General features: G+C 52.8%; 2 protein-coding genes across 2 annotated transcripts; one reads left to right on the forward strand and one right to left on the reverse strand.

Moving 5' to 3' along the window:
• The first annotated feature begins 240 nt into the window (after window positions 1–240).
• On the forward strand, window positions 241–2,268 carry VRTN (vertebrae development associated). Its single transcript, XM_054635797.2, has one exon. It carries the CDS (start codon window positions 241–243, stop codon window positions 2,266–2,268), a length of 2,028 nt encoding a protein of 675 aa, XP_054491772.2.
• Window positions 2,269–11,600: 9,332 nt separating this feature from the next.
• SYNDIG1L (synapse differentiation inducing 1 like) lies at window positions 11,601–24,512 on the reverse strand. The gene is made up of 5 exons (XM_054635111.2): window positions 24,057–24,512; window positions 19,428–19,497; window positions 16,275–16,729; window positions 14,913–15,050; window positions 11,601–13,318 (listed from the first exon to the last, which is right to left on the reverse strand). Exons 1-5 carry the CDS (start codon window positions 24,171–24,173, stop codon window positions 13,160–13,162), a joined length of 939 nt encoding a protein of 312 aa, XP_054491086.2. The 5' UTR covers window positions 24,174–24,512; the 3' UTR covers window positions 11,601–13,159.
• Between the last annotated feature and the right edge of the window lie 1,086 nt (window positions 24,513–25,598).

Consider the following 25,598-nt stretch of genomic DNA (forward strand, 5'->3'; position numbering starts at 1 on the left):
TATGTGTTGCCCACAGGAGGTCACTGGTGAGCAAGCTGAGCTGTTCCACTCCTGGGTCTGCCTGGTGAGGACTGGGGCTTCCTCCTTTGTCCTTGGAATGTGCACGGTGGCCTTTCCTCTACCTTTTTTCCCCATCCTGTCCTTTGGGCAGGAGCTGGACTTGGAGGCTGGGTCACTGCCAGTCTGAAATGTGCAATGTTTTCATCTCCAGTGACTTCTTTATTTTTGCCATCCTTCAGGATGATCCAGAGGCACCAGCTGGTGCAGTCTGTGCTGCAGGAGCTACAGGAAGCCACCGAATGCTTTGGTCTGGAGGGCCTCACCAGTGCTGCACTGGAGGCAGAGAGGACCTTGTCATCCTTCTCCCTGCCTGGTTATTGTGGAAGTCAGTTCCAAGAGGAGCTGGAGGTTGACCGGGTAGCCAGGAGCCTCTATCCTGAGGATGCCCCAAGTAACATGCTGCCTCTCGTTTGCAAGGGTGAGGGAAACCGCCTCTTTGAGGCTGCTAGTGTGCTGCTCTGGGGCAATCCCAGCCTCAGCCTGGAGCTGCAGGTGCGAACTGTGGTGGAGATGCTGCTGCACAAACAATACTACTTGAATGGCATGATTGATTCCAAAGTCATGCTGCAGGCTGCCCGCTACTCCCTCTGCACTGAGGAGACCCCGGAGATGACCAGCCTCCCCATGGCTATCCTGGAAGCCATCTTTGATGCTGATATCAAAGCTACCTGTTTTCCTGGCACCTTTGCCAACATGTGGCATGTCTATGCTCTTGCCTCAGTACTGCAGTGTAACATCTACTCCATCTATCCCATGAGCAACTTGAAGATCCGACCCTATTTTAACCGGCTGATCCGGCCCAGGAAGTGTGGCCCACGAACCTCCACGCTACACATCATGTGGTCGGGGCAGCAGCTCTCCCGGCAGGTCTTCAAAGCGCAGTATTTTGTGGCTGTGGTTGGCCTGGAGGAGCTGGAACCCACAATACCTTCACCAGAGCCTCCTGTCCAGCCCATGAAGACCCTTGAGCTGCTGAACAGTGACCCCCAGCTGACCTACTCCAACCTGCGTGACCGCTACAGCATTACCAAGAGCACCTTCTACCGCTGGAAGCGCCAGTCTCGGGAGCACCGGCAGAAAGCGGCTGCCAGGTTTGCAGCTAAACACTTCCTCCAGTCCTGCTTTCAGGAGGGCAATGTAATCCCTCTCCAGCACTTCCGACAAATGTTTCCAGAAATCTCCCGATCCACGTACTATGCCTGGAAGCATGAGATGCAGAGCATGGTCAATGGTGATACCTCTGCTCTGTCTGAGGCCCACAGGTTGCAGGAACTTCACAGCGTTGTCCCAAAAAAGGCTGATGTGAATGAGCCAAGAAATCCACAGGGGAGCTTAAAATCCTCAAGTACTTCCCCAGATCCCATTCAAGCAGGAATCTTTATGCAAGGAGCCAAATCCTACCTGGAGAAATGCATTTCCATGAACACTCTGGTGCCTTACAGATGCTTCAAACGCAGCTTCCCAGGCATCTCCAGGTCCACTTACTATAACTGGCGAAGAAAAGCAATCAAGGAGAACCCCAACTTCAAACACCCCCAGGCACCCTTGGATAACCAGAAAACTCTAGCTATAGGAAAGCCATTCCTGCAGTTGAAGCCAAACAGTGTGCCTGTTAGGAAGAGACGGAATGGAGACCGGCCAGCATCCAGGAGTCTGCTGCAGCTCCATCCTTCTCTGTGCTGGAGAAAGCAGCTGCGAGACGTGGCCAGGAGGCAGGTCCAGCAATGGCAGCTGCCATTCTGCAAGTACCGCCTGCGCTATCCATCTCTCTCCTCCACAGCCTATTGGTTTTGGAAGGGCAGTGGCCAAACCATTTGGCAGCGTCGCCTGCCCTGGAGCAGCTCCAGCCTGCCATTGAACCGTATGTCTTCCCTGGCACCTCCAAGAGCAGAGCCAGGCCTCAAACCTCAGTGCCATGTGGAAGTAGCCACCAAGCACATAGATAAGCCGGTGCCTGCCCTGCCGTGCAACACCAGCATTTCGGGCTATGCCGTGTCGGAGAGAGCCAGCAGCCGGATGTTTGTGATGGATGTCATTGCCACTGCCCAGTTCAAGGCACAGGCCAAGCTGTTCCTGCAGCAGCGCTTTGAGTCGAAGACCTTCCCAACCTACAAGGAGTTCAGTGCCCGCTTCCCACTCACGGCCCGCTCCACCTATTACATGTGGAAGCGTGCCCTGCACGATGGGCTGACATTGGTGGATGCCTGAGCTGGCCACAGCTCCTCTGCTGGTGTGCCCTTTGGCTCTCTGGTGCAGTGCCCAGGTTGGGGCCTCGCTAATTTTTGTTCTGGTTTGGTTTTGTTTTGTTCCTAGTCTCTGGCTTTCTTTTTTGTTTGGTTCAATCAGGTATGGGAGCATCCTTATAGTGCCTATTACCAGAGGCTGGAGGAGTGGAAGGAAAAGGCATTGAGTATCCCAAGGGAAAGGGGCCAGGTAATTTTCCTTTCTTGGTGCTCAGAGGATGAGCAAGGGAGGTAATACTGTGCCAGTGTCATGGGATGCTGCTGGGCCTCATGAGATGGAGGATGTGAAAGTCTCTCTGCCCCAGGTGGTTGCTTGAATGAGTAATGTGGATGTTCAGGATGAGCATGGAGGTGCCTAGCATCTCATCAGTGGGCAGAGTAGTACTTGCTCAGCTGTAGGTGAGGAGAGGTTTGGGGAGTGCTCAGCTTTATGTAAGAAGCATCTTTGCGCTTTTCCCAGCTAAGGAGAATAAAAGCTTCACTTGGGATGAGTGAAGCTCTTGCTTTTAATACCTGCCTCTGGCTGCCCTGATCTTTCCTAGATGGAGCAGAGACTGGTAGATGAGGGGACTTGTTTGTGTCCTCACTGTAATCTGTATGCTGGGAATGCTAAGCTAGGAGTCAGTGTCTTCTGCAGGCTCTGCAGAAGCTGTCCCTGACCTTTCAGGTCTTGTAGCAATAACATTTCACACAAACCTTTATTCTCTCAGCTGGCAGCTACCCTACTTTTCTAGGGTCTCTCTTCCCTGAAGTCTAGGAGAATGTGGAGAGACTGCAACTTGTGTGCCCAGTGTCCCTGCATCCCCTGTGCTGTGCTGCAAGCAACATGGATGCGTATTTCTCACTTGTAAGAAACCAAAGCAATAAAGACTCTTCCGCTCCTAGTCCTGTGTGGTTTCTCACTCTCACTGCATGATTTCTGGGCAAGGCTTTTTTTCCCCCTCCCTCTGCTTTCTAGAACTGTTGAATGGGCAGGGACAGACTGTGCACACCTCAATCCCTGCTCCTGAGAAGGTCCTCTTCTGGTTCCTGGTGGGGAGTGTCTGCTGCTTGATGTCGCCTCTCTAGAGGCCTGGCTGGAGCTGTGCTTTCCCTGGTAAGAGCCTAAGGCTTGCTTTCCAGATCAGATGCAAGGCTGGAGATAAACCAATGTGCCCAGCCCTGTGTGACAGCAGGGATGCATGGACAATGTCTGAGATGTTGGTGGTCCTGCCCTGAAGTGTGGTGGTGGTGTACTGGGAGGCTGAAACCACCTGCTTGTACCTCTGCCCTGTGAGCATCAGTAGGGCTGAGGAGGTCTCTGCCTGACTCCAAAAACCCTCATCCCCTTAGTGTGTGAGTTCTCCTGTGCTGTCTGTCAGCATGGCTGTGCAGGACTAAGCTGTAGGATGTCTAGGGCTGGCTGGTACCATTGGCTGGTACCATTGGTACCACTGCTGTGGTGACAACTGCAGTACCTGGTCTTGCTTCCCAGGAAGCTGTCAGAACTCAGAGCAACCTACAGATGTGTGGGGAGAGCTTCCCAAGCTCTGCATTTACAAGGTCAGCTCCTGAGGCTGGGTCAGCAGGACTGACTCTTGTCTTACTCTCAGGCCTTTGAGAGGGCATTAGGAGCTTTGGTGACCATGTTAAGGGGAGATGCCATAACACACGTGGTGTGTCTCCCAAATCCTTCCCCCTGCTCTGCCCCACCTCCTCCCAAAACTGCTCACAAATAACTTGTTTTTCCTTAAGGTGTCTGAAACCTGTCACTGGCTGCAGCCTGTTCCTGTTCCTGATGTAGTCTGGCTTCACTCCTTGTGAGCCTTCCAGGCAGAGGGGCCCTGTGCTAGAAAGTTCTGCTGAGCTTTCTTCTGCAGCAGCCTGGCAGGAGAAGGGGGTGCTCAGGCTTGTCCTGTGGTGAGGCAGCTGTGTTGAACCAGGACCTGGGGCATGTCTAAGAAACCTTTTAGCTCCTTGTCCTTGGTGATGGTGGGATCTCACCACTGCCCATCCAGTCCAGCATGTCCTCTGTGGTCCCAGAGGAGGGGTTCTGTGGCACTTGCTGTTTTGGGAAGGGAGGCACATAAGGAGCAGGGAGCTGCCAAGCAGTGCTGTGTGCTGCTGCAGAGAGCCCTGGGCTCTGTGTCAGGAAGTAATTGAAGTAATTAGCTGCCAGGGAGGACTCATCCATGAACTCCTCTAAGGGAGTGAGCTGGTAATTACTGCAGAAAGATTACCTATGTCTCCAAACTGCTGGAGGTTGGAGATAGCTGCTTTCAGCAGCAGTGGTGGTTGTGGCAGCAGCTGTGAAAATGGATGGAAGACCCCCCCAGAGTGTTCTCTGCCATGCCTGGGCCAAGGGAAGCAGCAGGAAGGGTGGGTTTTCTGATGGTGGCTGGTGCTAACATGGGGCCTATTTGGATGGCCATGAGCCTGGGGCAGCCTGTGCCTGACAGCAGGGCTGGGGCATCCGTCAGCATGGCACAGCACAAGGGGTGGTGGTCAGGTGCTGCTGGGGGCAGGTGGGCATCAGGAGAGCCTGGGGGAGCCTTTGTGGTGTGCCCAGTGCTCTGCAGAGTGAAGGAATGGCTTCTGCTTCACATCACCCAACTCTCCCTGAACTGGGAATGCTGCATGCATCACACCTGGCCAGTTGCAGGATGAACCTCTTCTGGGTACTGGGCTCCACTACCCTTTGCAAGACAATTTTTAGAAGCCCTGATGAAAAGATCTAGGTGTAATATTTTCCTTGCCCTTAGCTGGATGCCTGGGTGGGGCATGGTGGGGAGAATAATACTCATTTCCCTCCCTGTGCCTTGATGGCAGCAGGCCATGTTGGATCACTGCCAGCTGGCAGCACCTAAATGGTGAGTGCTTGTTCATTATTGATGTCATTTGTGGCTGAGCACAGTTTAAATGGGGGGAAATTGTAGCACTTGATTGGTAAATGTCGTGCTGCTATCACACTGGGCTGGTGCTGGGAGGTGAGTTTGAGGCAGGCTCTGCTGCTCCACATCACAGTGCCAGGCACTGGGTGGTGAATGCCCCTTTGCACCTGGGCAGTGAGCTTTAGCTCAGGTGTCACCTGAACTCTTTCACAGACAGGTGCTTATAAATACTGACCCCAGAAAAGATGAAAATTAAAAGGTGTCTGAAAAGCAGAAGCTGGGGGGCTGCAAAGCACATAGGGACCAGCCTTTAGCTTACCTGTAATTTAGGGCTCCCCTCTGCCCTGCCACCAAGGCATCTCATTTGCGTCCCTGGGAGGGGTGTTGAAGGTGGGCAGTGCAGTGCAGCAGAGCCTGCCCAGGTGCTGAGTAGTTGATTATGCCCAAGCAAAACTTTGGGACATTTAGCTGATATATGTTAGCTCAAGCATGGCTTTACCTCCAGATTTTGTACAGGCAGCTTGTTTGTTGGTGTGAAGAGCAATAGGGTTGGTCTTAAAAGCACATCAAGGTGGCAAAAGGGTTGCATTTCACAGGATAGCTCCTGTGCTTCCCTGGGATCATCAGAGTAGAGAAGTAGCAGCAGGAAGACAGAGAAGCCAGAGCAACCATTCAAAACTGCTCACGTGCTGACAAGCACAGCAGCAATTCATTATCAAGACTATCTGTATGGGGAGGGGAAAAAAATGAGAAGAAAAAAAGGGATCTTTTTATCAGTCCCCTGCATAATTCCCTCCATAGGTCCTGACTACAGGCAACTAGTGCTGCCAAGCCAATTCAGTTGTTCAAACAGAATCTTTTTCCTCCTGTGCCCCAGGGGTATTTGTGGGGAACCATTTGCCTCTGTCCCAGCAGGTTATGCCAGCCACTGTCACTGTTCCCTGTTCCTCTACCACCCGCTCTGCCTCCTTGCCATTAAAATTCATCTCATGTGCTGTGGCTGAAAATGTCTTCTGGAGTCCAGCTGTGGCCCATCACTGCCCTGCCATTATGCTTCATGAATATTTTTTTACTGAACCAATTACCCAAACATAAGATCTGCCTTTTGCATGTTAGAGCAATGGCTCAGGCCTTTCCCTGGTTGCTGCCAGCTGAGGACCTCCCTGCCTGCTGCAGCAATTCCTGCTGGCAACACCTCATTGCGTTTCCTGCGTTTCATCCCATATCTACCACTCCTGCCTTCAAGGTAGCCCGGTTTCTCTACTCTTCTTCTGCATTTCAAAACCCTCCTAATTTGTCTTCTTAGCAAATGACACTAAGGTATGTAGCAAATGACACTTTTTCCTATGCCAGCTTGCTATTGAAAATATGGAAAATCAGTCCTCATATAGATCCTCAAGGATCTTGCCCTCCAGCCCAACTGATCTTCTAAAATATCAACAGCCCATTAATACCTGTCTTAGCTTTCTTGGACCAGCCCCCACCTGACAACTCTTGGTGTGGTTCCATCCCAGCAGTTTGGCCAAGTTCCAGATGCAGTGTTCCAGCCTTTCCTCTTCTAGAAAACAAGCTGATGTGTTAAGGTTATTTTAGCACAGTCAATATCTGGAAAATACTGCAGTTTTGGAGAAAGTACTCAGGTATGAAAGCACTTTAGGAAGCAAACTTTGCTTTTTCTAGCCTAATAGTGTCAAGAGTTTGGTGCCTATGCCTAGACTTTCCTATACTATCTTGAGGATGGCATTTCAACAGATACTGCACTTATATTTTAATTTCATTTCTACTCCCCTGGCATCTTCCTTTACTGATCTCCCCATCCCTTTTCCATCACTTCAGTAACTGTAGTGCTGGGAAAGGTAGGAGAGCTGTGGCAGGATGGACACACACTCCTGCCAAACTCAGGTGCTTGAGAATAAAGTTATATCTTCAAGGCACTTACATAACTGGGTGAGTCTGGGCAGGGAGCCTGCCTGGGTGGCTGGAAGGGCTCCTTGCCCACTGGGCTGTCCCTCAGCTCCCTGTGCCAGGAGCAGGCAGCACTCTGTCTGCACTCTGACCTCTGTGAGAAACTGGGATTGATCCTGCCTGACATTTTAGATTTATTTAAAAATTAAGTCAGCAAATGCTGCAAGGATTAAAAACTGGTTAAGCATTGTGTCTCCAAAAGTAGATGGAGCAATTGCAGAGCAGGGGCATTTCTTCTGGGAAGCCTTCAGAGGATGGGACCAAGTTGAGCACAGCCCTGCAGCCAGAAAAGCTCCTGAGCAGAAATGGGCAGGAGTGGGGCAGGGTGGGGGGAGAAGAGAGGCTCTTCCACCACTGCCCCCATCCCATCCCATCCTCATCCCCATCCCACTCTCTGTCATAGCTGGAGGGGCAGCACTAGCTTTTCTGCTCAGGGGAGATCCTGCTGATTTTGGGTAGGGAGACACAGGCTCTATCTGGCCCAGGAACTCCTAAGCTGGGTGCTTCTGACACCTGTTAGTCTTGAGTCTTCAAATCTTCTGAAGTACCATCAATGAGAATATTTAAATTGCATCTTCAACATACACCTGCTAAAGGGCATTTGTGGTCCATCTGCAAAGACCTTCCTTGCTTCTGAGATCCAGCCCAGACATCAACTAGAGCAAAACCAGGGTCAGCTCAGACGAGCAGCCCACCTGCAGACCTGGTCCCCAAATGTCCCTGTGCCTGGACACCCCCAGGACATGGAGTGGAGCAGTGGAGAGGGGGCTGCATTGGGTACAGTCCCTTGGCACCACAAGGGATAGCTGAGCAGTGGAGGGTGGTGCCAACACCCTCCTGCGTCACCCTCACTGACCAAGCCCCTCCAGAGACATCACAGCAAGCCCTGTCACTCACCAGTGACCATGGACACCCCTCAGCAAGGGCTCCCCACCTAGCCCTTGCTCTGTCTCCTCTTGGCAGCACTTGTCCTCTTGCCCCATGGGGACAGCTTGACCCCAGCAGTGTGTTCTGGCATGTGTGGCTGCCAGAGTCAGTGCAAGAGTGAGCTGGTGCCTGCGTGTGTGGTGAGAACAGAGGTAATGAAGCTCCTGATTTCCCAGCAGCTGATGCCTGCCTGAGCAATAGCTCTTAATTGGCTTCTCTCTGCAAAAATCCTCTCTCACCAGCCTCAGGAGAGATGGCATTGCCACAGGCTGTGCCTCCCCATGTTCTCTCCACTGCAGGCTGGTTTTGGGAAGCAAGGAGGAAAAGATAAACTAGTGAAGAGATGCACTGCTACATGATTTTTAAAGGTTTTTTTTTTTGACAGAAATAAAAATTTGCACTGTCTCAGATAATTAGCTATTTCCTTACTCGATTACTGTGAAGGGAAAACACTCACTATGATATTAAGTGAGCCTAAGGACTCACCCTGCTTTTATTTCCCCATGTCTCTTTTCTCACCATCCTCCAGATGAGAGATGGGGGTGAAATAAAGGCATTTCTGCTCCACCATGCCACCATGTTTTCCTTCAGGCTGTTTCCAGCTAATTTCACCAGCATGGTTGCAATCCCACCCCCCTGATGGCTGCTGTTGAAAGAGCAGATGGTGGCTTTGCCTCTGCGAGGGGCTTTGTCCTCCCAGGGAGTGAGGGTGCTGGGAGTGCAGCAGGAAGGACACCCCATATCCTGCTCTGGTAGTTTCCACATCACCCACCTTGGGGCTGACCCCAAGCAGGGGCAGGTTGGCTGGGAGTGTGTGGGAGGACCATTGTCCTAGTGGATCCCAGTGGCTGGGGACAGTGTCCCACAGGGTTCTGAGTCCCCTACAAACCACACCACATTTTTTCCCCTTTGCCATCCTCTCACCTGTGGGAGGAGGAGTGAGATCCAGCATGGCCCCATCCCAGCATCCCCCATCAGTACTCCCCAGCTCCTGTTTGTAGCCAGTGAGACTGATTTGGCACACCACAGCACTTGCCAGGGGTGAGCAGTGGCAGCAGAGCAGGTGACAGCTCAGATGTATTGATCACTCAGATCTGTGCTGAGGAGCTGGGGCTTCTTTCCTCAGCAGCTTTCTTCCTGGCTGCACCCCAGAAGGAGGTAGGATTCAAAGGCCACCCCCACCCTTCATCCACACTCTCCTTAGCTGCTTCTGAAGAGAAAGGCCCACAGGAAGTGCTCACCTTGATGCTGTGGAGGTTACAGAAGGAGCTCAAGCTAGAAGACAATGTGTTTTCCACTGCTGTGAAAAGAAGCCAAGTCCCAATACACCTGAGACAGTGCTGCTCTGAGCTCCTGGCTGAGCAAGGAGCATCTCCAAGGCAGGGGAGGGATGGAGGGGATGTTCAACCAGTCCAGGGAGTGGGGCTGGCGTGGTCCCCAAGTTCTTGTCCTCACAGCAAGGAGGACATCTGGGACACCTGGTCATGGCACTTCTGTCAACCCAAAGGCCACAGAGTGAAATGAGAGAGGGGTGTTTGTGCACAGATTTGGGGAAGGGGGCAGGGAAGGGGCTTTCTGGTGACTGTCCATGTCTGTCACTCAGTGTCACTGGCTTAGGATGAAGGCTGGTAGTACTGGTGGGGAAACTGAGCCAGGACATGGGCATTTGGGGAGCAGTGGGGAGGAGGGTGATGGTACAGGGTTGCTGAGGCCAGGGGGTTGAAAGACCTGTGCTGAGGGTGCCAGTGTAACCTGTGTTCACAGGGACAGGCACCTGCAGTCATCTGGTGGGGAACTTGGTTACAAACAGATGTCCCAATCATGAATGGAGAAGAGGGAGTTGTTCTGCTGTGTCATGGAACTCTTCAGTACCACTTGTGGTTATTTTTTAGAAAGCTCTGGGATGCAGAGAAGGACAGCAGGTTGTGGTTATAGGATGTCACTGTTTTACCAACTCTCTCCCATCCCCATCTCAGAGACCCCAAAGTCTCCCTCATCGGTCACCAGAGATCTCACTTTGCCACCGCCCCTCTACACAAAGATCATCTTTGCACTGTCTGCCCTTCGCATCACCTCCCACAGCAGTGACCTGCCAGGCTCCCTCCATTCCTTCTTTCTGAGCTAGACATGTTGCCAGGCCAGAACTTGAGGCTATTCCTCCTTCTCCCCAAATTTCTGAGTATCCCCTGTGGGATCTGGACCATTACAGAGCTCTGCTCCTGAGCTGAGGGTCCTGGTTGGGAGAGGGACCCCTTCTCTGGGAGGACAGGAGAAAGGGGATGAAGAGTCACTTCTTCCACACCCACTGGTAGTTTAATTTAACTTTTTTTTTTTTTAAGCTCAATCAAATTTCTGGAGCTTGAACCTTCCCTGACTGCTGTGTCTTGTTGCCTTTTTGCTTCTTTCCCTTCTGCTTAGGCAGCTACAGCAGATGCTGTGAGTCTATAAGTTATTCAGCAGTGATCATGCTCTTCCTTGGATTTAAATTTCCACATGTTTCCCTTCAGGCTGCTTCCAACTAATTTCTGCATTTGCATAATTCCCCCCTTAGGGATGCTCTGGCACAGCCCCTTCTCCCCCGCTTTGACAAGTTCATCAGGGATTCAGGCTATTAGTGGAAAAGACTCTAATTCTGTTGGCCCTTTAGCCTGCTCCTTCCCCATGCAGCTCCAATTAAAAAAAGACAAAGAAGCAGTTTGGGGTTCAGAGGCATGGGCTGCCCATGGGAAGTGGGCTGAAGACTGCTGGACCCCCCACCCTTAGAAGCCCCTGGAGGGAACCAGCTGGAAGAATTACAAATTTAGAAGCAAATGCTGTATCTTATTGTAGATTCTGGTCTGGCAGCCCAAATAATTTTGTCTCAACCAGAATCAGCAGGGACCCCCCCACCCCTGCTGATTCTGGGGTACTTGAAGGGGAGAGATGAGGAGGGCTTTAGCTGGGACAGCACTGAGCTGGGGTGGTAGGGCTGGTCACCCCTGCTGCAGATGAACCCACAGACATCCCCTCTCCTGAAAAAATGCTCTTGCTTGGTTATTTGGAGGGATGGACATCCAGGAAGGCTGAACACATGCAGTAGAGGGGAATGAAAACCATCACATGGGTGCCAGGTGAGTCTCCCCCTTATTACTCTTCTCTAACACCACCTCATCTCTTTTGGACATGCCAGCCCTTCCCTGCAAATTCTGCCTCTCTGTCTGCCATCAGAAGCAAGATCTGCTTATTTCCTCCTGATGTTTGTATTTTTCTGTCCCTCTTCAAGCAGATTTTATGCTTCTAATACACACAGATGCTCCTGTCCCTAATTCTTGTCCAACTACACAGGGTGGGAAAAAAGCCTACACCACCATCCTGTTCTTGGTAGTCTTTGTCCACTGTGATCTACACTGAAATACACCTCCCTCCAAGATACCCAGACACCAGATAGATTATAACATCCTTCAGGAACAGCATAAACACCTCCAGGTTTAAGTGAGTGTGGGACTCTTGTGAAGCTCGCCTCTTTGATAGCCAGCTCCACATTATTACAAACAGAGTCTTTTCTCCTGCTTTTTTATTAGTTCTTCCATGTTAAAAAACATAATGGGAACTTTCAGACCAACTTCTGTACAGGTCTCTGATGCACTTCTCTCTTTTATGGCTCAAGTACAATGGCAATCTCAGACATTAACATGCTTCTTTAGGATGAAATGTACATTTGAATGGCACCCAGCTGGAGGAACATGCTGCATCTCTTGCAAAGCTGGCTGCAGCCTGCCCAGAAACTCTGGGAAGGGAGTGAGGGATGCCCAGAGTCTGCCTGCAGTCTCCTGCACATGGGGAAAAGAGGCAACAGGAGAGCCAGAGAGAGGAGGGCGGTCAAAGGTGGATGCTGGAGAGTGGGAGTGAGGCATGGCTTCTTAACTCCAGCCCTTTGGGGCAACCACCGCCTTCATACCCACTTCTGAAGCATTTAATGTGTTGCTGACAATATACAAATAAGCAAAAGTAAGATGTATGGCAGGGGGTGCTTGGTATTTCCTTGTTACCAGAGGCTTTTGGATGGATGGAGATACCTCTCTCCAAGGCATGGGAAGGAGTGTGTTGAGGTCACCCTGTGTCTCAGGCTCCTTCCACGTCTCCTCCTTCTCTGGATCTTGTCCCCTAACAAACAGCACTCCCACCCCAGATTCTGCAGGTTTTGTCAGCCTTTTCTTCCCATCCCTCTTTGTGTGCAGGGCCCTGACCTAGCACAAGGAGTGGAATTCTTCAAGGCCAGCACACCTCCCAGGACACTTCTTAGGTAGAGATTTCCATTACAAAACTTTTGAGGGCCCAGCACTCTGGGATGGCAACCTTATGAGGGCTCTGACTTAGGATCATCATGGCAGTCACTGTTAACACAGAGAAAACCTTGCTGTCTCTACCAGCTTGTGCTAACAATAGGAGAGATGGTGTGCAACCACCAGCCTGCCTTCCTCCTTGGGATGTTCTCCTGTGGATCAGGGGCCTGTCTGCAGAGGGATGCAGAGAGCATGCCTGTCAGTCTTGTCCATGCTCTGTCCTCCTACTTCACTGCAGCTGAGGCGTCAGGCCACCCCATGGCACTGAAGTGGGAATGTTGTCCCCATCACAGATGTCTGGAGACCCCACCAGGACTCTGGCCTCCCAGAAGAAGCAGCAGTCATTCCCTGGCACCATAACCCCTCTTCTCCCTGTGTGTACCCTTCATGGGCCAAGCCTGGGCAAGGGATGGATCTCCCAGCTGCGGGGCAGAGAAGGGAAGCTGTAGCCCCCGACTGGGGTGGTTGCACCAGCCCAGCAGCAGCGTGTGGTTTCTCTCCTGCACATCTTCCACCAGGCAAATGCGCTCCTCCTTGTCCCAGCAGCCGGGCTGGTGCTCAATTCCCTGTTGTTAGACGGTCACATGCCACAGCCTCAGGGAGAACAGGAGTCCACTGTTTGTCTGCAAGAGGAAGAAACCTGCACAGGACATCCATGCTGGGGCCCTGCTGTGCAAGCAGCCCTCGCAGGCCCCGGTGCTCTGTGCTCCGCAGGAAAGCTCAATCCCAGCAGGGTCAGTGGCCAGGGATGGCAGTGACATGCAGGTGGCAGCTACACGTGGCCCCCTTTGGAGAGATAAGCAATCAGTGCTACCACCACCCCGATGTACACTCCTGTGCCAATGGTGATGGAGAGCGCCGCAAGGAACAGGGCTCGGCGGGAAGCTGAGCTGGCCAGGTGAAAATCTCCTTTGGAGACAGCCTTGCTGGTCTGGAAGGAGAAGAAATGCTTGTTGCTCACAGCTGTACCAACCTGGCCTTTAACCAGCATGCAGTTGTTTCATTTCTGAGTCAGTGCTTTGGGCCACTGCACCCCATGGAGGCTGGGAACAGACAGCAAGGTGTCTGTCAGTCTGGGAGGGCTCAGAACAGCAGTGCCACCTGCACACATTTCCCTGTGGATTTTGCCTCTAAGGGAAGCATGGGCTTCAGCTACTTGTCTGAGAGCACCCCTCTGGGCACACAGCCAGAGCTGTGAGAGGGTGGCTGGACTCTTGTGAGACCTCAGTGCATGGCGTGATGGCTGTGTGGTACTGACCAGATACCAGTGCACCCTATACAGAGCTCTAATGAGAACTGCCTAGGCTCAGGGAGCTGACTCTTGATGGCATGGTCTGTTGGTCCAGCTCTGCTGCCATCTGATTTTTCCTGCATGGGGTTTTCAGCTGAAGCCTATTTGCTGCTGAAGGGCTGATGAAACTAGCAGTGGAGACAGATCCTTATCTCTCTGAAAGAGTATGGCAACTTCCAGCTTCTCTGAGTGCTCAGGGCATATCCCAATATGCTCTTGTTACCTACTACTTGAGTTCAAGTTTCCAGGTGGGCGTCAATGCACTCAATGTACAAAGACAGCAAACAACGATATGGTCCTTGCCTCAGTGAGTGAGCAAAGGGGGTAGGTATAGAAAATGGAATTAAACTGCCCCACCTACATCACCACGTGGAGAGTGCACTGTGCTATCTTGCACTATGTGGAAAATGTGAAATCAACTGCTCCTTGGGGTCCTAATTAATTAATGCTTCCCCTGCCTCTCACCAACTCTGTGCCAGAAACTCATGTAATATATTTTTCCACCTCTGTTCCTATTCTCTTGATTTAACTTCTTAATGCCTCCTCCCATCTATTCTTGGTACAGCAGCATCTATGCAAATGTGGAGTAAATCCTCTGGCTCTGCATGAATTATTCTGGGTCAACAGCAGTGTAAGTGAGCCCAGGCTCCAAGCTAAGTCCTCAGGGACACAGCAGTTCCTGTGAGCTGCTGCAGCCTGAGGGCCATTGCCTCTCCAGCCTCTGCTGGCATTGGTCAGCCAATGTGCATCAGAAACAAGCTCAAGAGAGGAGCTGTGGTGTGATACAGACACCAAGCTCCCCTTTGCCTCCAGCCTCCAGAGCAGCCTGGCTCCTCTGGCATGAGCTGCCTCAGTCTGGGTCATGGTGTAGAACCTTCACATTACTGGAGGATGGGAGGACAGGTGGGAAAATGCCATTTTCCTGAACCTAGCTGGAGGGTGAAAAGCTGGGCAAGGGGCCAGGAGGAGCCCCAGTTCCCTAAATAACAGCCAGAAAACCCAAAGGAAAAGCCTGGCCTCCAGTAACCCACACCAGAAGTAGAGGGGTTCCAACCCCACAACAATTGTGGAGACATCCAGGAGCACCCTTTGTGTCAACCCTCAGAGTGATGGCCATGGCACAGAGATGAGCCCCAGATTCAGAAAGGTGCTGGTCACCTCCATGGGCTGCGGAGGCTTTCAGGGCCCCTGCTGTAACACTTGGCACATGCAGGCAAGCAAAGGGATTCCTTACCCCTTGGGAGAAGTAGAAGGCAGCAATCCCCAGGGGCCAGAAGCAACACAGCATGGAGAAAAGGGCTAAGCCCAAGTGGTCCCGGGGGGGCAGCATCAGGAAGTGATCCTCACTTTCGCTGTCGCTGGAGGAGTCGCTCTGCAAAACCAGATGGATTCAGCACATGCCCACCTGCCCATGCCACTCTGCAGGCTGCATCTCAGCACCTCGCCTCCCAGCTCCCACTCTCTCCTGATCCTATCACATGTTCTCATACAATTCCCACTGGCACATTCAAGGAGTAAATTTCAGAAATATTTTAGACTCTTCAGCATGGTTTGATGAGGAACAACGTAGCTCAGCAAATTGGATTCTCGGCTCCCTGCCAGAGCAAATGCTGGGGGTCTGGGACTTCCCTGCATTAGAGAGAGTCTTAAACTGAAATATCTTCAGCTTTGGCAGAACTGACTGTTTGTCAGCTTAAACAAACTTAAACAAAGTGACTTATCCCCATTAGAGTCTAGGAGATCAATATCTTGCTCAACTAATTTAGGAAGTGAGGGAAAGCATTTGAAGTGGAGCCTCCATTGCAGGGCAGCATGCCCTGTTCCCTTAGTGAGTCACTGCTCAGTGGCTGTGGGGAGCCCTCTTGCCTTTGGGCACTGCTGGGCCAGCCTCAGACCACCCTGCAGGTGATGTGTCTTGGTGGGCAAGGGACACAGAGGTGGGGACATCCCTGCTGCCGTCTGAACAGGCTGCGTCACCCACACCAAAAGAAGCAGAGCTGTGCTGGGTCATCAGGCAGCAGCTCCAGTGGGCTCTGGGACCCTCTCCCACCTCTCAAGATCCTGGATGATGTTTCCCAGCCTTGGCACCACTGTTCAAGCTCAGCACAGCAAGGAGGCTGCTTTGTCAGCTCTCATTCTTCCCGTGCAGGATTCATCCTGTCTTTATATATATATATATATATAAAGCTTTCTCTCAGCTGCTGCCATCATGCATGTGAATTTTGCTCTTATGTAAGAATTGCTGTTTCTCTTTAGCTCGAGTGCCCCAGCAGCAGCTGGCTGCCCTTCTCAAAGCATTCCCATTTCCCAAGGGTCCTGCAGAGACCCACATCCCTTTTGCTCCCAGCAGCAGGCAGCCAGGCTTCTCTTAAGGAAGCTGACTTCCTTCTGAGGTCAGCAGTGAGGAAAAAGGAGCAGAAATTATAAGGAGGAAAAAGAAATACTGGGTGCACAGGGAGGCTGGTGAGGCAGGAGATGGTAGGATTGTGGGGGGAGTTCTGGGTAAAGAAGGGAGAATAAATTATCAAGAATTTGAACCAATGTCCAGAAAGAATGACCACAGGAGTTTAGTGCCATCCTACCTGTCCAAGCTCACCTCATACTCCTGGAGCTCCTCTTCCTCCACCTCATAGGAAACAGTTTGGATACGGATGTCACTCTCTACCAGGCAGGACCCTGGTGCCTCTTGCCCTTCAGGAGCTTCAGATGAAGACTCTTTGCTCTCTGTAAAAGTGGTCTCGCAGCTTTCCATCTTGCTGTCCTTGGCCTTGAGAGCAGTCTCATCCTTCACGAGGATGAAACTGGGGCCGTACAAAGCCTCAACAGCCAGCTGCAGGGAACTGGCATCCAGCAGCTGGTGAGTCCTGGCACCACCAGTGTTTTGGAATATGTAGGAATACAGTTTCCCTTGGCAGCGATGGCTGGGGTAGTCCTGGCTGTGGTGCTGGTGGTAAGAATAGCTGCTGCCCAGGTGGCCATTGGGCTTGGCCAGGAGTGGGTTTTGGAGCTCACGCACGCTCTCCATGCTGCCGGCGGTGCTGGGGGGAGATCCTGCAGGAGCAGAGGGGTGTGAGAGAGCTGGCTGTTATTTCAGCAAGGCAAGGGAGCACAAAAGCACAGCCAATGTCAAGAGGCTAGTGGGAACAGAAAAAATTGGCAATACTGGAGAAAACAAGACCCCTCCCCACCTCTGCACAGCTTGAATGCTGTGCTATCTCCTCAGGTGGCAGCAAGATAAGGATGCAACCCTGCAGTAAGGTTATCTGATTCAGGCTGGATTAGCATGAGGACTTGCTGTATCTATAATGCATCTTAAGTTGGCCATGTGCAGCCTGACAGGAAAGGACCTACTGCATCTTTTCTGCTGGTTCATAATGTGTGCTGTGACTGACAGCACAGAAGCAGATAAGAGACTGACAATCATTCAAGGAGCCTCCCTGGCTTCCCAAAGTAGAGGGCTGCATGGTGAATTATATCCCACAGGACATTACACATACACCCAACTGGCTTTCAGGTGCATGGGAAGTTCTGTAGGACTCATCCAAGCCTGAACTGGGGCTGAAGCGAGTGCAGTGAGCCACCAAGGGAAGCCAGGGGGCTGCTGTGAGGACATGGAGGTGGTGTTTAGGCTGGGGTGGGAGTGCTGGATGTTCAGCCAGCTGCGAGGAGGAACAGAAAGATGTGGACATTAAAGGGGAGACTCCATGAGGTTTGGTCATCACTTTGAAATGATGAAATTTTGAGTAAATGATCCATCACATCAAAGTGATGTTTAAACCAGCTCCACCCCTGGGTACAGAGGCAGCCAGACATCCTTGGCTCTGGGCCAGCAGCTTCAGAAAATGCTGAGTCCAGAGGAGATCCTCAGCTACAAATGTCAACATGGATTTCTTCCTCAGGGAAATTCACCTCCCTCTCCCTTCCTCCATTTCAGAGTACTGAAGGCTTGTACTGTTCTCATTTTTTTTTTTCCATGAAAATTTTTCAGATGAAATATTTCCACCCCTTTCCTTCAGAGGAGCATTTACTATTTTGGTTTCCCAACCCATCTTGGAACAAAGAAAAAGTACAGTAAAATATCAGCATTCTCAGGAGAGAGAAACAATTACTTTGCCCTCTTCCCTCCCTGAGCCCCAGGCTCTACAGTCTCTTTAGCATTTTCCCAGCTCCCCGACCATGCCACCTTATTGCCTTGCAACCTCAAATGTTCTTGTTCTCCTTAGAGACCTGGGTCACTGACTCCTCTGCAGGATCCTGTGCAGCAGGGTCACACTTCCTCCTGCTGTAAGAGTCCCTGAGGTGCACTAGGTTTTCTGACAGACAGCACATCATCTTGGGTTTAAATCTCAAGAGGGAAATATAAATAGAGCAACTGAAGACTTTAAAAACTGAAAAGCCCAAGCGGTCCTGTTTCCTTGGCCAAACTCTACCACACCATGCAGATGGAGAGCCATGCATGGTTTTAAATGGATCTGTCCATTGGCTTTGTTTGGGCAGTGGTCATCACATTTTGGAAATCTGCTCAGGAAAATGGAACTGTTCAAAAGCCCTCTCGTGCTGCTAAAACACTGTGCATTTTGGTGAATGCCCTTCACTTCTCCCTTCCTAAAACCATTCCCTGCCTTCCACAGTCTCCCACCTTACTTATAAAGCTGGTAGTGGCTCGTGCAGCAGATGGCCATTAAGTATTTTCAAAATATTTAAGGGAGATGCATATTTATAGCAAAGATGGTTTTATTTTCTGCACAGACACGGAGAAGCTCAAAGCTACATCCCAGTTTTCAGACAAGGAAACCACAATCCTCTTCTTTGCTTACCTTAACATGCAAATTAGATTTCTAATAAAATAACCTATTTTTTAACAAAACTGTAAGGAGAGTCACCAAGTGTCATTTGAGAGCAGCGGCCAAAGCAGGAGCCCAGTGCTAGCGAGAGAAAATTGACAGTTTTAGTACAGCATCCATGCCTTATTTCAAGAAATGATTCTGGCAGCAAGCTAGGGTAGGAAGGAATGGGATCTTGCTGAGAACTGCTGAAGGGAGTCAGTTCCAAATGTGCTGAGCAACACCAGCAGAGGGACCTGGGGCAGGCTGCTGGCCCTGGGCAGCAGGTGCTGCCTGTGTGGAACCTGCTGTGCTTCTCATGTGGGTCCTCAGCAACAGGCTGGAGAAGGAGCAGAGCCACACAGAAAAGCCACACGTTCACAGCAGCAAGCACTGGGAAACAGAGAGTGGGAGGGGGAAAGAAGGGAAAGGAGCTGGAAGGAATTGGAAACCTAAAAGGCAGTTTGGGAAGTGCCAGGGAAGCAGTGTGGGAGGAGTGCATCTGTGCAGCTGGACTGCTGCTGGACGTGGACTCTGTTGAGTCCCAAAGGGTGCTAGAAGGGCTAGTGGGAGATGTCTCACTGACCTGGGCTCTGGGGAAGAGGCAGCAAGGGCTTGCAGGCAGCAAATGTCCTAGGGTGAACATACCTTGGAAAAGTAACAGTGTGGGTAGCAAAAGAAATCACAGGAAAAAACTCCTCAAGTATGAGGAAGTCTGTGAATGTGGGCTGGGCAGGGCTGAGGCTTCATCCCAGGGAAGTGGGGTGAGCTCCAACCTTTCTGGTCCCTCAGATTGTCCTGGAGCTGTCCTTAGAGCAGAGCCAGGATCTTAGAGCTGCTGCACAAAGCATGGACAGGGCAGGGATACAGCTAGAAGGATTTAGCCTGTGCAAGTCCTGTACCCTCTGGAATTTAAAAAGATTTACCTGTACTAAAGTCTCTCTTCCTTGCTGCCTTCCACTCCTGGGAGTTGGGGCTCATGCTCTCACTGGGAGACTGCAGGGACAAGGGAAAAGGGCAGAAGAAAATCTCACAGTGCTTCTGATCAATAAGCAAGGGAACCACCAATTGCAGCCTTCGTGCCCAGTCCTGGCATTTGTCAGCAGTGGGGAGGGGACAATGAGGGTCAGTGTCACAACACACTAATAGCAGTGTGCTCAGCCCTGCTGGAGAGCAGCCAGGCTGAAACCTTCCTCTCCAACAGTGGTGAAGGTGTGAAAGGATGCCAGCCCCAGAGGGGTTAGAGATGCTTCCCCCTCCTCAGTCACCAAGATCAGCACATCACACAGAGGCTGTGTACAGAATGGTCTGGGTTTGCAGGTCCTGACAAGGGCCATCAAGCCTCTAGAGATGACATTAGAGAGGGAATGGCAGAGAGGGCGAGGCCCAGCCCTGCATGCACATGTGCAGGGAAGGAGAGAGTCAGACCAGCCCTGCAGTTGTCCCCAAACCCCACTTGGGTTATCTGAATCCTACAGGGAATTTAGCTACATAGGGACTTAAAAAAGGAAGCCTAGTAATAAAATAAGCCTGCTGAGAAAGAAAGCCTGTTAATAACCAAGCTTGGGGAAAGAGGAGTGAAGTCAGAAGATGAAAGCAAGAAAACAGTAAAAGACAAAATTGTCAAAGAGTGGCCATTGATTGCCAGCAAGACTGGATAGCATCCATCAGCCCCATGGGGGTGGTCTGGGCTGTACTGGCAGCAGGAAATGGAGGTGAGATGCTGCTGGGTGCATGGGGAGGATGCACACACACAGATGTGCTGCAGGGTGCATGGGGAGGATGCACACACACACAGATGTGCTGCAGGGTGCACAGGGGGGATGCACACACACACAGATGTGCTGCTGGGTGCACGGGGGGATGCACACACACAGATGTGCTGCAGGATGCAGGGGTGGGATGCACACACACAGATGTGCTGCAGGGTGCATGGGGAGGACGCACACACACAGATGTGCTGCAGGGTGCACGGGGGGGATGCACACACACACAGATGTGCTGCAGGGTGCACAGAGAGGATGCACACACACAGATGTGCTGCAGGGTGCACAGGGGGGATGCACACACACACACAGATGTGCTGCAGGGTGCACAGGGGGGATGCACACACACACAGATGTGCTGCAGGGTGCACAGGGGGGATGCACACACACAGATGTGCTGCAGGGTGCACAGGGGGGATGCACACACACACAGATGTGCTGCAGGGTGTACAGGGGGGATGCACACACACAGATGTGCTGCTGGGTGCACGGGGGGGATGCACACACACAGATGTGCTGCAGGGTGCATGGGGGGGATGCACACACACAGATGTGCTGCAGGGTGCACAGAGAGGATGCACACACACACAGATGTGCTGCAGGGTGCACAGGGAGGATGCACACACACAGATGTGCTGCAGGGTGCACGGGGGGATGCACACACACAGATGTGCTGCAGGGTGCACAGGGAGGATGCACACACACAGATGTGCTGCTGGGTGCACGGGGGGGATGCACACACACAGATGTGCTGCAGGGTGCACAGAGAGGATGCACACACAAGCATACACACACACCTTGGGCACACCTGGGAGGAGGCAGACTGCGGTGCCCTCGTTGAGCTGAACCATTGCTGCAGCTCTGCTGCTGCCTGACAGCTGCTGGCTCCCCACCGAACTGCCTCCCCCTGTGCACGGCTGCTCCTGTAACCAGCTGGCTGAGCGGGCCCCCACGCTCCCCAGCCTGGCTGCAGCAGCCCCCAGCAGAGTGGGAAATGCACAGCTGTGTTGTGTACTCTCAGATTCTTAAGGCAAATGCTGGGTAAAATGAGCCAAAATAAGGCACGAAAATAAAGAGGTAGCAAATTTAGCTTTGTATTTCACAGATCTCACCTCCACACCACATCCCCTGAGGCAGTTCTCAGAGGGACCCTTGGCACAGATGCTGGCTATGATAAGCCAGCTAATGATGAATTAAGTAGCTGTTCCAGGAATCAATCATCATTTAATTGCCCTGTCAAGCAAACACTCTGCCTTGCTTTCCGGGCTCATTAGCAGGTTGTGGCTGTGGTGCATGTCCCCAGACTCCAGAGAGAGAAGGTTAGCCCACCCTGGCTGAAGGCTTTCCCCTTCGGGACAGCACCACGGGAGGTCGGTGCCCTCAGGCATTGGTGTCCTGCTGCACTGCCATGCCCTGGCTGGTCTGAGGGCAGGGGACAGCGTGAATGCCTGCTCCTGATCCAGCTGATGTTAAGCAGCACCGTGGTCAGGTACAGCTGCCATAGCCCCAGGACAGATGTGGACCCACACCTGATGGAAGAGGAAAGTATAGGGGATTTGTTGAGCACCTGTCCCTGGGCCCAGACCTTCCTAGAAGCTCTCAGGAGGTGCTTTGGATCTTCTAAGCAGAGGCCCAGGTCCAGTCAGGACACAGTACCTCTGCCTCAGGGCATCCGAGCTTGTGATTCTGCTGAAGAGAAAACCATCTCACAAGAGCTGCTGAGAAGCAAAGGCACAGCATTGCCTGGGCAGCTGTCATTTTGGCAAGGGGGGGAAGGAATGGCTGTGAGAGCTCATGGACAATGTGTCTGGCATGGACCAAGCCCCCTCTCAGCCATAGGAACCCATGCAGCAGCATGGATCCCTGGAATGTCCCAGCCCTGAGCCCTGCAGGGTGAACCACAGCTCAAGGGGAGAAGGAAGTGCTTTCATCAGCCCCACAGACATGATTGCAGAAAGCAGTTTGGCTCCAGTCAACACTCTGAAGCACTCTCATGGGTGCTTGTCTGACACCACTGCTTCTGGCCTGGGCACAGGACAAGCATGTAGATTGAGGGGCTGCTCATCCCTGGGGTGTAACAAAGCCTCCACCAGTCCTGGGAAAGGTTGCTGTGGCATCAGGTGAGGTGGCCTGGGGGCTGGAAAGGTCAGAGGGGTGATGTGGAGGAGGCAGATCTCAGTGTGGGGCAGGAGGGAAGGGTGGTGAGACATGATGGCCCCAATGGGGGTGGCAGAGATGGTACCCAGAGAAACAAAAGAGCACAGTAGGGAGAGCAGTGGGAAGGGAAATGGTGGGCAAGAAGTGTGGGGCAGGGGAAGCAAAGTGACATCTGAGCCAGGCAGAGAATAACCCTGGCCACCAACATGGAGAAGAAAAGGGCTATGAAGCTGATGGAGGGGAAAGAGCTGGTGAGGACCAGGAGGGAAGGAAGAAGGTGACACAAAGCCTGGACTTGGATTAGAGAGAGGATAGCTGAGGGATTTGTGATGTAGAGAATCTGATTCACACCTTTGATGCAGCTGGTTTGATAGAGCTGGAAAGGAGTGAATAAAATGCTTGTTCTGATCTCCTGACAGGTGGAAAGCCAGTACCAAAGGGCTGCTGGCTCCAACAGAGACTAAATTGCTCTGAGAATTGGGATGCCATGGGCTGCTTTTCAAGGATCACAAGTCAAATTGGGCAATTTCCTGGTGGAAACTGGGTCTTTATTGTCTCTGATAAAAACGTTTCTCTGCAGCAGTGTTCTGACCCAGCTATGCTCAGAACTAAGGTCCTGCTCCTGATGGTAGGGAGCAGCAAATCCATCCCTGGGGCTGGCAGGGAAGAACTGGACTGGTTTTGGAGAAGCCGTTCCAGGGGCTCTCCAGATCTGGGGCTCCCACCCCTCTCTGTCCCCAGCTCCGGTGCCAGCAATCCGGACACACTGCCCGTGCGCATCACATCAACAGGGGAGCAGTGGAAACTCCATCGCCTCCAGGCAGCATTCCCACAACACCCGGCTTCACCCCGGGCGTGCCTGCACACACTCAGGCTGTGCGGCGCCTCAGCGTGGTCGTGGCTGCCGTGTCCCCCGCCCCGGCCGCGTCCGGCGCTCGCCAGGCGGCCACGGCCACCAGGTGTCCCCGGCGCGCCGCGCAGCGCCCACCGCGCCAACAGCACCGCCCCGCACCAACAGCCCCGCACCAACAGCACAGCACCAACAGCACAGCCCCGCACCAACAGCACCGCACCAACAGCACAGCACCAACAGCACAGCCCCGCACCAACAGCACCGCACCAACTGCACAGCCCCGCACCAACAGCACAGCACCAACAGCACAGCCCCGCACCAACAGCACCGCACCAACAGCACCGCCCCGCACCAGCAGCCCCGCACCAGCAGCACAGCACAACCCCGCACCAACAGCACAGCCCCGCACCAACAGCACCGCACCAACAGCACAGCACCAACAGCACCGCACCGACAGCACCGCACCAACAGCACCGCCCCGCACCAGCAGCACCGCACCAACAGCACAGCACAGCCCCGCACCGCCCGCACCAACAGCTCCGCACAGCCCCGCACCGCCCCAACAGTCCCACACCCCCCGAGGAGTCCCGCACATCCCGCACCGCCCCGGCCGCTCCCGACCCTCAGCGCAGCGCGGCCGGGCCGGCGGCTGTGGGCACAGCCTGGGTCCAGTGTCGGTGTGCCCAAATCTCTGGGGAAGGCTACGGCGCCCCAGCACCTCACGGCTGGCGCTGGCTCGTCTAGTGAGGGCACGGCGCCGGCCCGGGGCCGGAGCTCACCCAGCCGGCCGGGATGCGCCCCGCCGTGCCCCTCGGGCAACAGAGGTACGGGAAGGGCTCATCGGGCCGGCGACGCGGGAAGAAGGAAGCATGGATGATGATGGAAATAAAGCACATGGTGGTGTGGGTGGCTAGGTGTAAAATTAGCAGGTTTGGACTCTCTCGGCATGGCCTTTTTTAAGCAGGAGACGCAAACAAGTAAATAAGGCGGCTGTCGGAAGTTCTGCAGGCTGTTCTGTGTACCTGGGACCAGGGAGGAGAGCAGGCAGGGTCGGGGGCTGCTCCTGCGGCTGGTCCGGAGCTGGAGGGCAGCACAGTCGCCATGGGGTGTCCAGCTGAGGCACAGCAGAGTGGGTGACCTGACTGGTATCACTGGGCCAGGGAAGTGGACCAGGACAGGATCAGGGATGGGCAAGTTCTGAAGGTTCCAACATCCACAGTGGGACAGTCCTCGGCCTCAGAGCACTCCCGATGGGTTTGCACTCAAACAAACAGCAGCCCTGCAGCAGCCTCAAAAAGAAGCCTCTGCGAAGGGCTTTAAAGGGGCACATGAAACCAAACAAAGCTGATGCATTGCTCTCACCAGAGGCTTCTTCACTTTCCTGTATGGAGACCCAGCAGGGTTGCTGGGAGGCAGTGGAAGTCAGGGCAATGACTCCCAGATGTGGTCGCTGCTGGGACTGTCAGCATCCCCAGCCCTTTGAGGCATTAGCCAGTGAAGACAGTTTTGGAGGCTGTTGGGCTTTCACTTCTCATCTGAGCCAAAAAATACCAGTTGAGGGTCGGCGGAGACTAATTCCCCTGCCTGCTACAGCATCTAAATCACTGTCCTGGAGAAACATGAGCTCAGACTGGGTCTGGGATTCAACCTTCTCTTCCTCAGCTCAGGACCACCCTAAGGAATTACATTAAGACTGCTCTCTGGAGAGGGGCATTGGCATTCTGCCCTCAGTGTAGAAAACCTACTTAGAAAGATCCATGTATGCAGAGGCACTGAGAACTAAACTCACTGACACCTGGGCTCCAATGCTTCCAGCACAGAGGCAGCCTAGCCCCTTGCCCCAGATCAGGCTCCTTGCTCAGAGTGCCCAAAGGGACAAGTATCCCACTGGACTGCTCACAGAGGTCCTTCAAGATGTGTTTACTATCAAGACATTCTCTCTGCTGCAGGAAGATGCACAGAAGCTCTTGCTGGCAGATTGTAATTTTGCTCATGGCTGATTTTCCTCTGCTAATGACTACAGTCCTCGATTTCACATTAAGTTTTCTCCATCACTATTTATACCCAGTATTGAACTGAACACAATGGTTATCCTAAATGGCTCCATGCTCTTCTCCAAGTAGGCACTTTTACCCAGACTCTTTTCTCCAGTCCCATCATCTCTGCTTCAAGGCTCTCCTGCTCATGAGGTCCCACAGGCCATTCATGGCTGGGGTTATTATGGGACCCTGCACCCCATCATCCCTAGAGACCACTCTGAGAGCATCAATGCCCTGTGCTGGAGCAGACCTGTGCCTCATGCTCCCCTCCAGCTGTGTTCC

This window comes from Agelaius phoeniceus, chromosome 6 (assembly GCF_051311805.1).
Source record: "Agelaius phoeniceus isolate bAgePho1 chromosome 6, bAgePho1.hap1, whole genome shotgun sequence".
NCBI lineage: Eukaryota > Metazoa > Chordata > Aves > Passeriformes > Icteridae > Agelaius > Agelaius phoeniceus.

What these genes read in the sequence shown, in the direction of transcription:
- VRTN (XM_054635797.2), top strand. Translation starts at nt 241, where the DNA reads ATGATCCAGAGGCACCAGCTGGTGCAGTCTGTGCTGCAGGAGCTACAG.
- SYNDIG1L (XM_054635111.2), bottom strand. Translation starts at nt 24,173, where the DNA reads ATGTGCTTTATTTCCATCATCATCCATGCTTCCTTCTTCCCGCGTCGC. An exon ending in GAAGAGAGACTTTAGTACAG is followed by an intron (nt 16,730 to 19,427) that starts GTAAATCTTTTT and finishes CTGCTCCTGCAG; the next exon opens with GATCTCCCCCCAGCACCGCC. An exon ending in CCTTCTACTTCTCCCAAGGG is followed by an intron (nt 13,319 to 14,912) that starts GTAAGGAATCCC and finishes TTCTCCTTCCAG; the next exon opens with ACCAGCAAGGCTGTCTCCAA.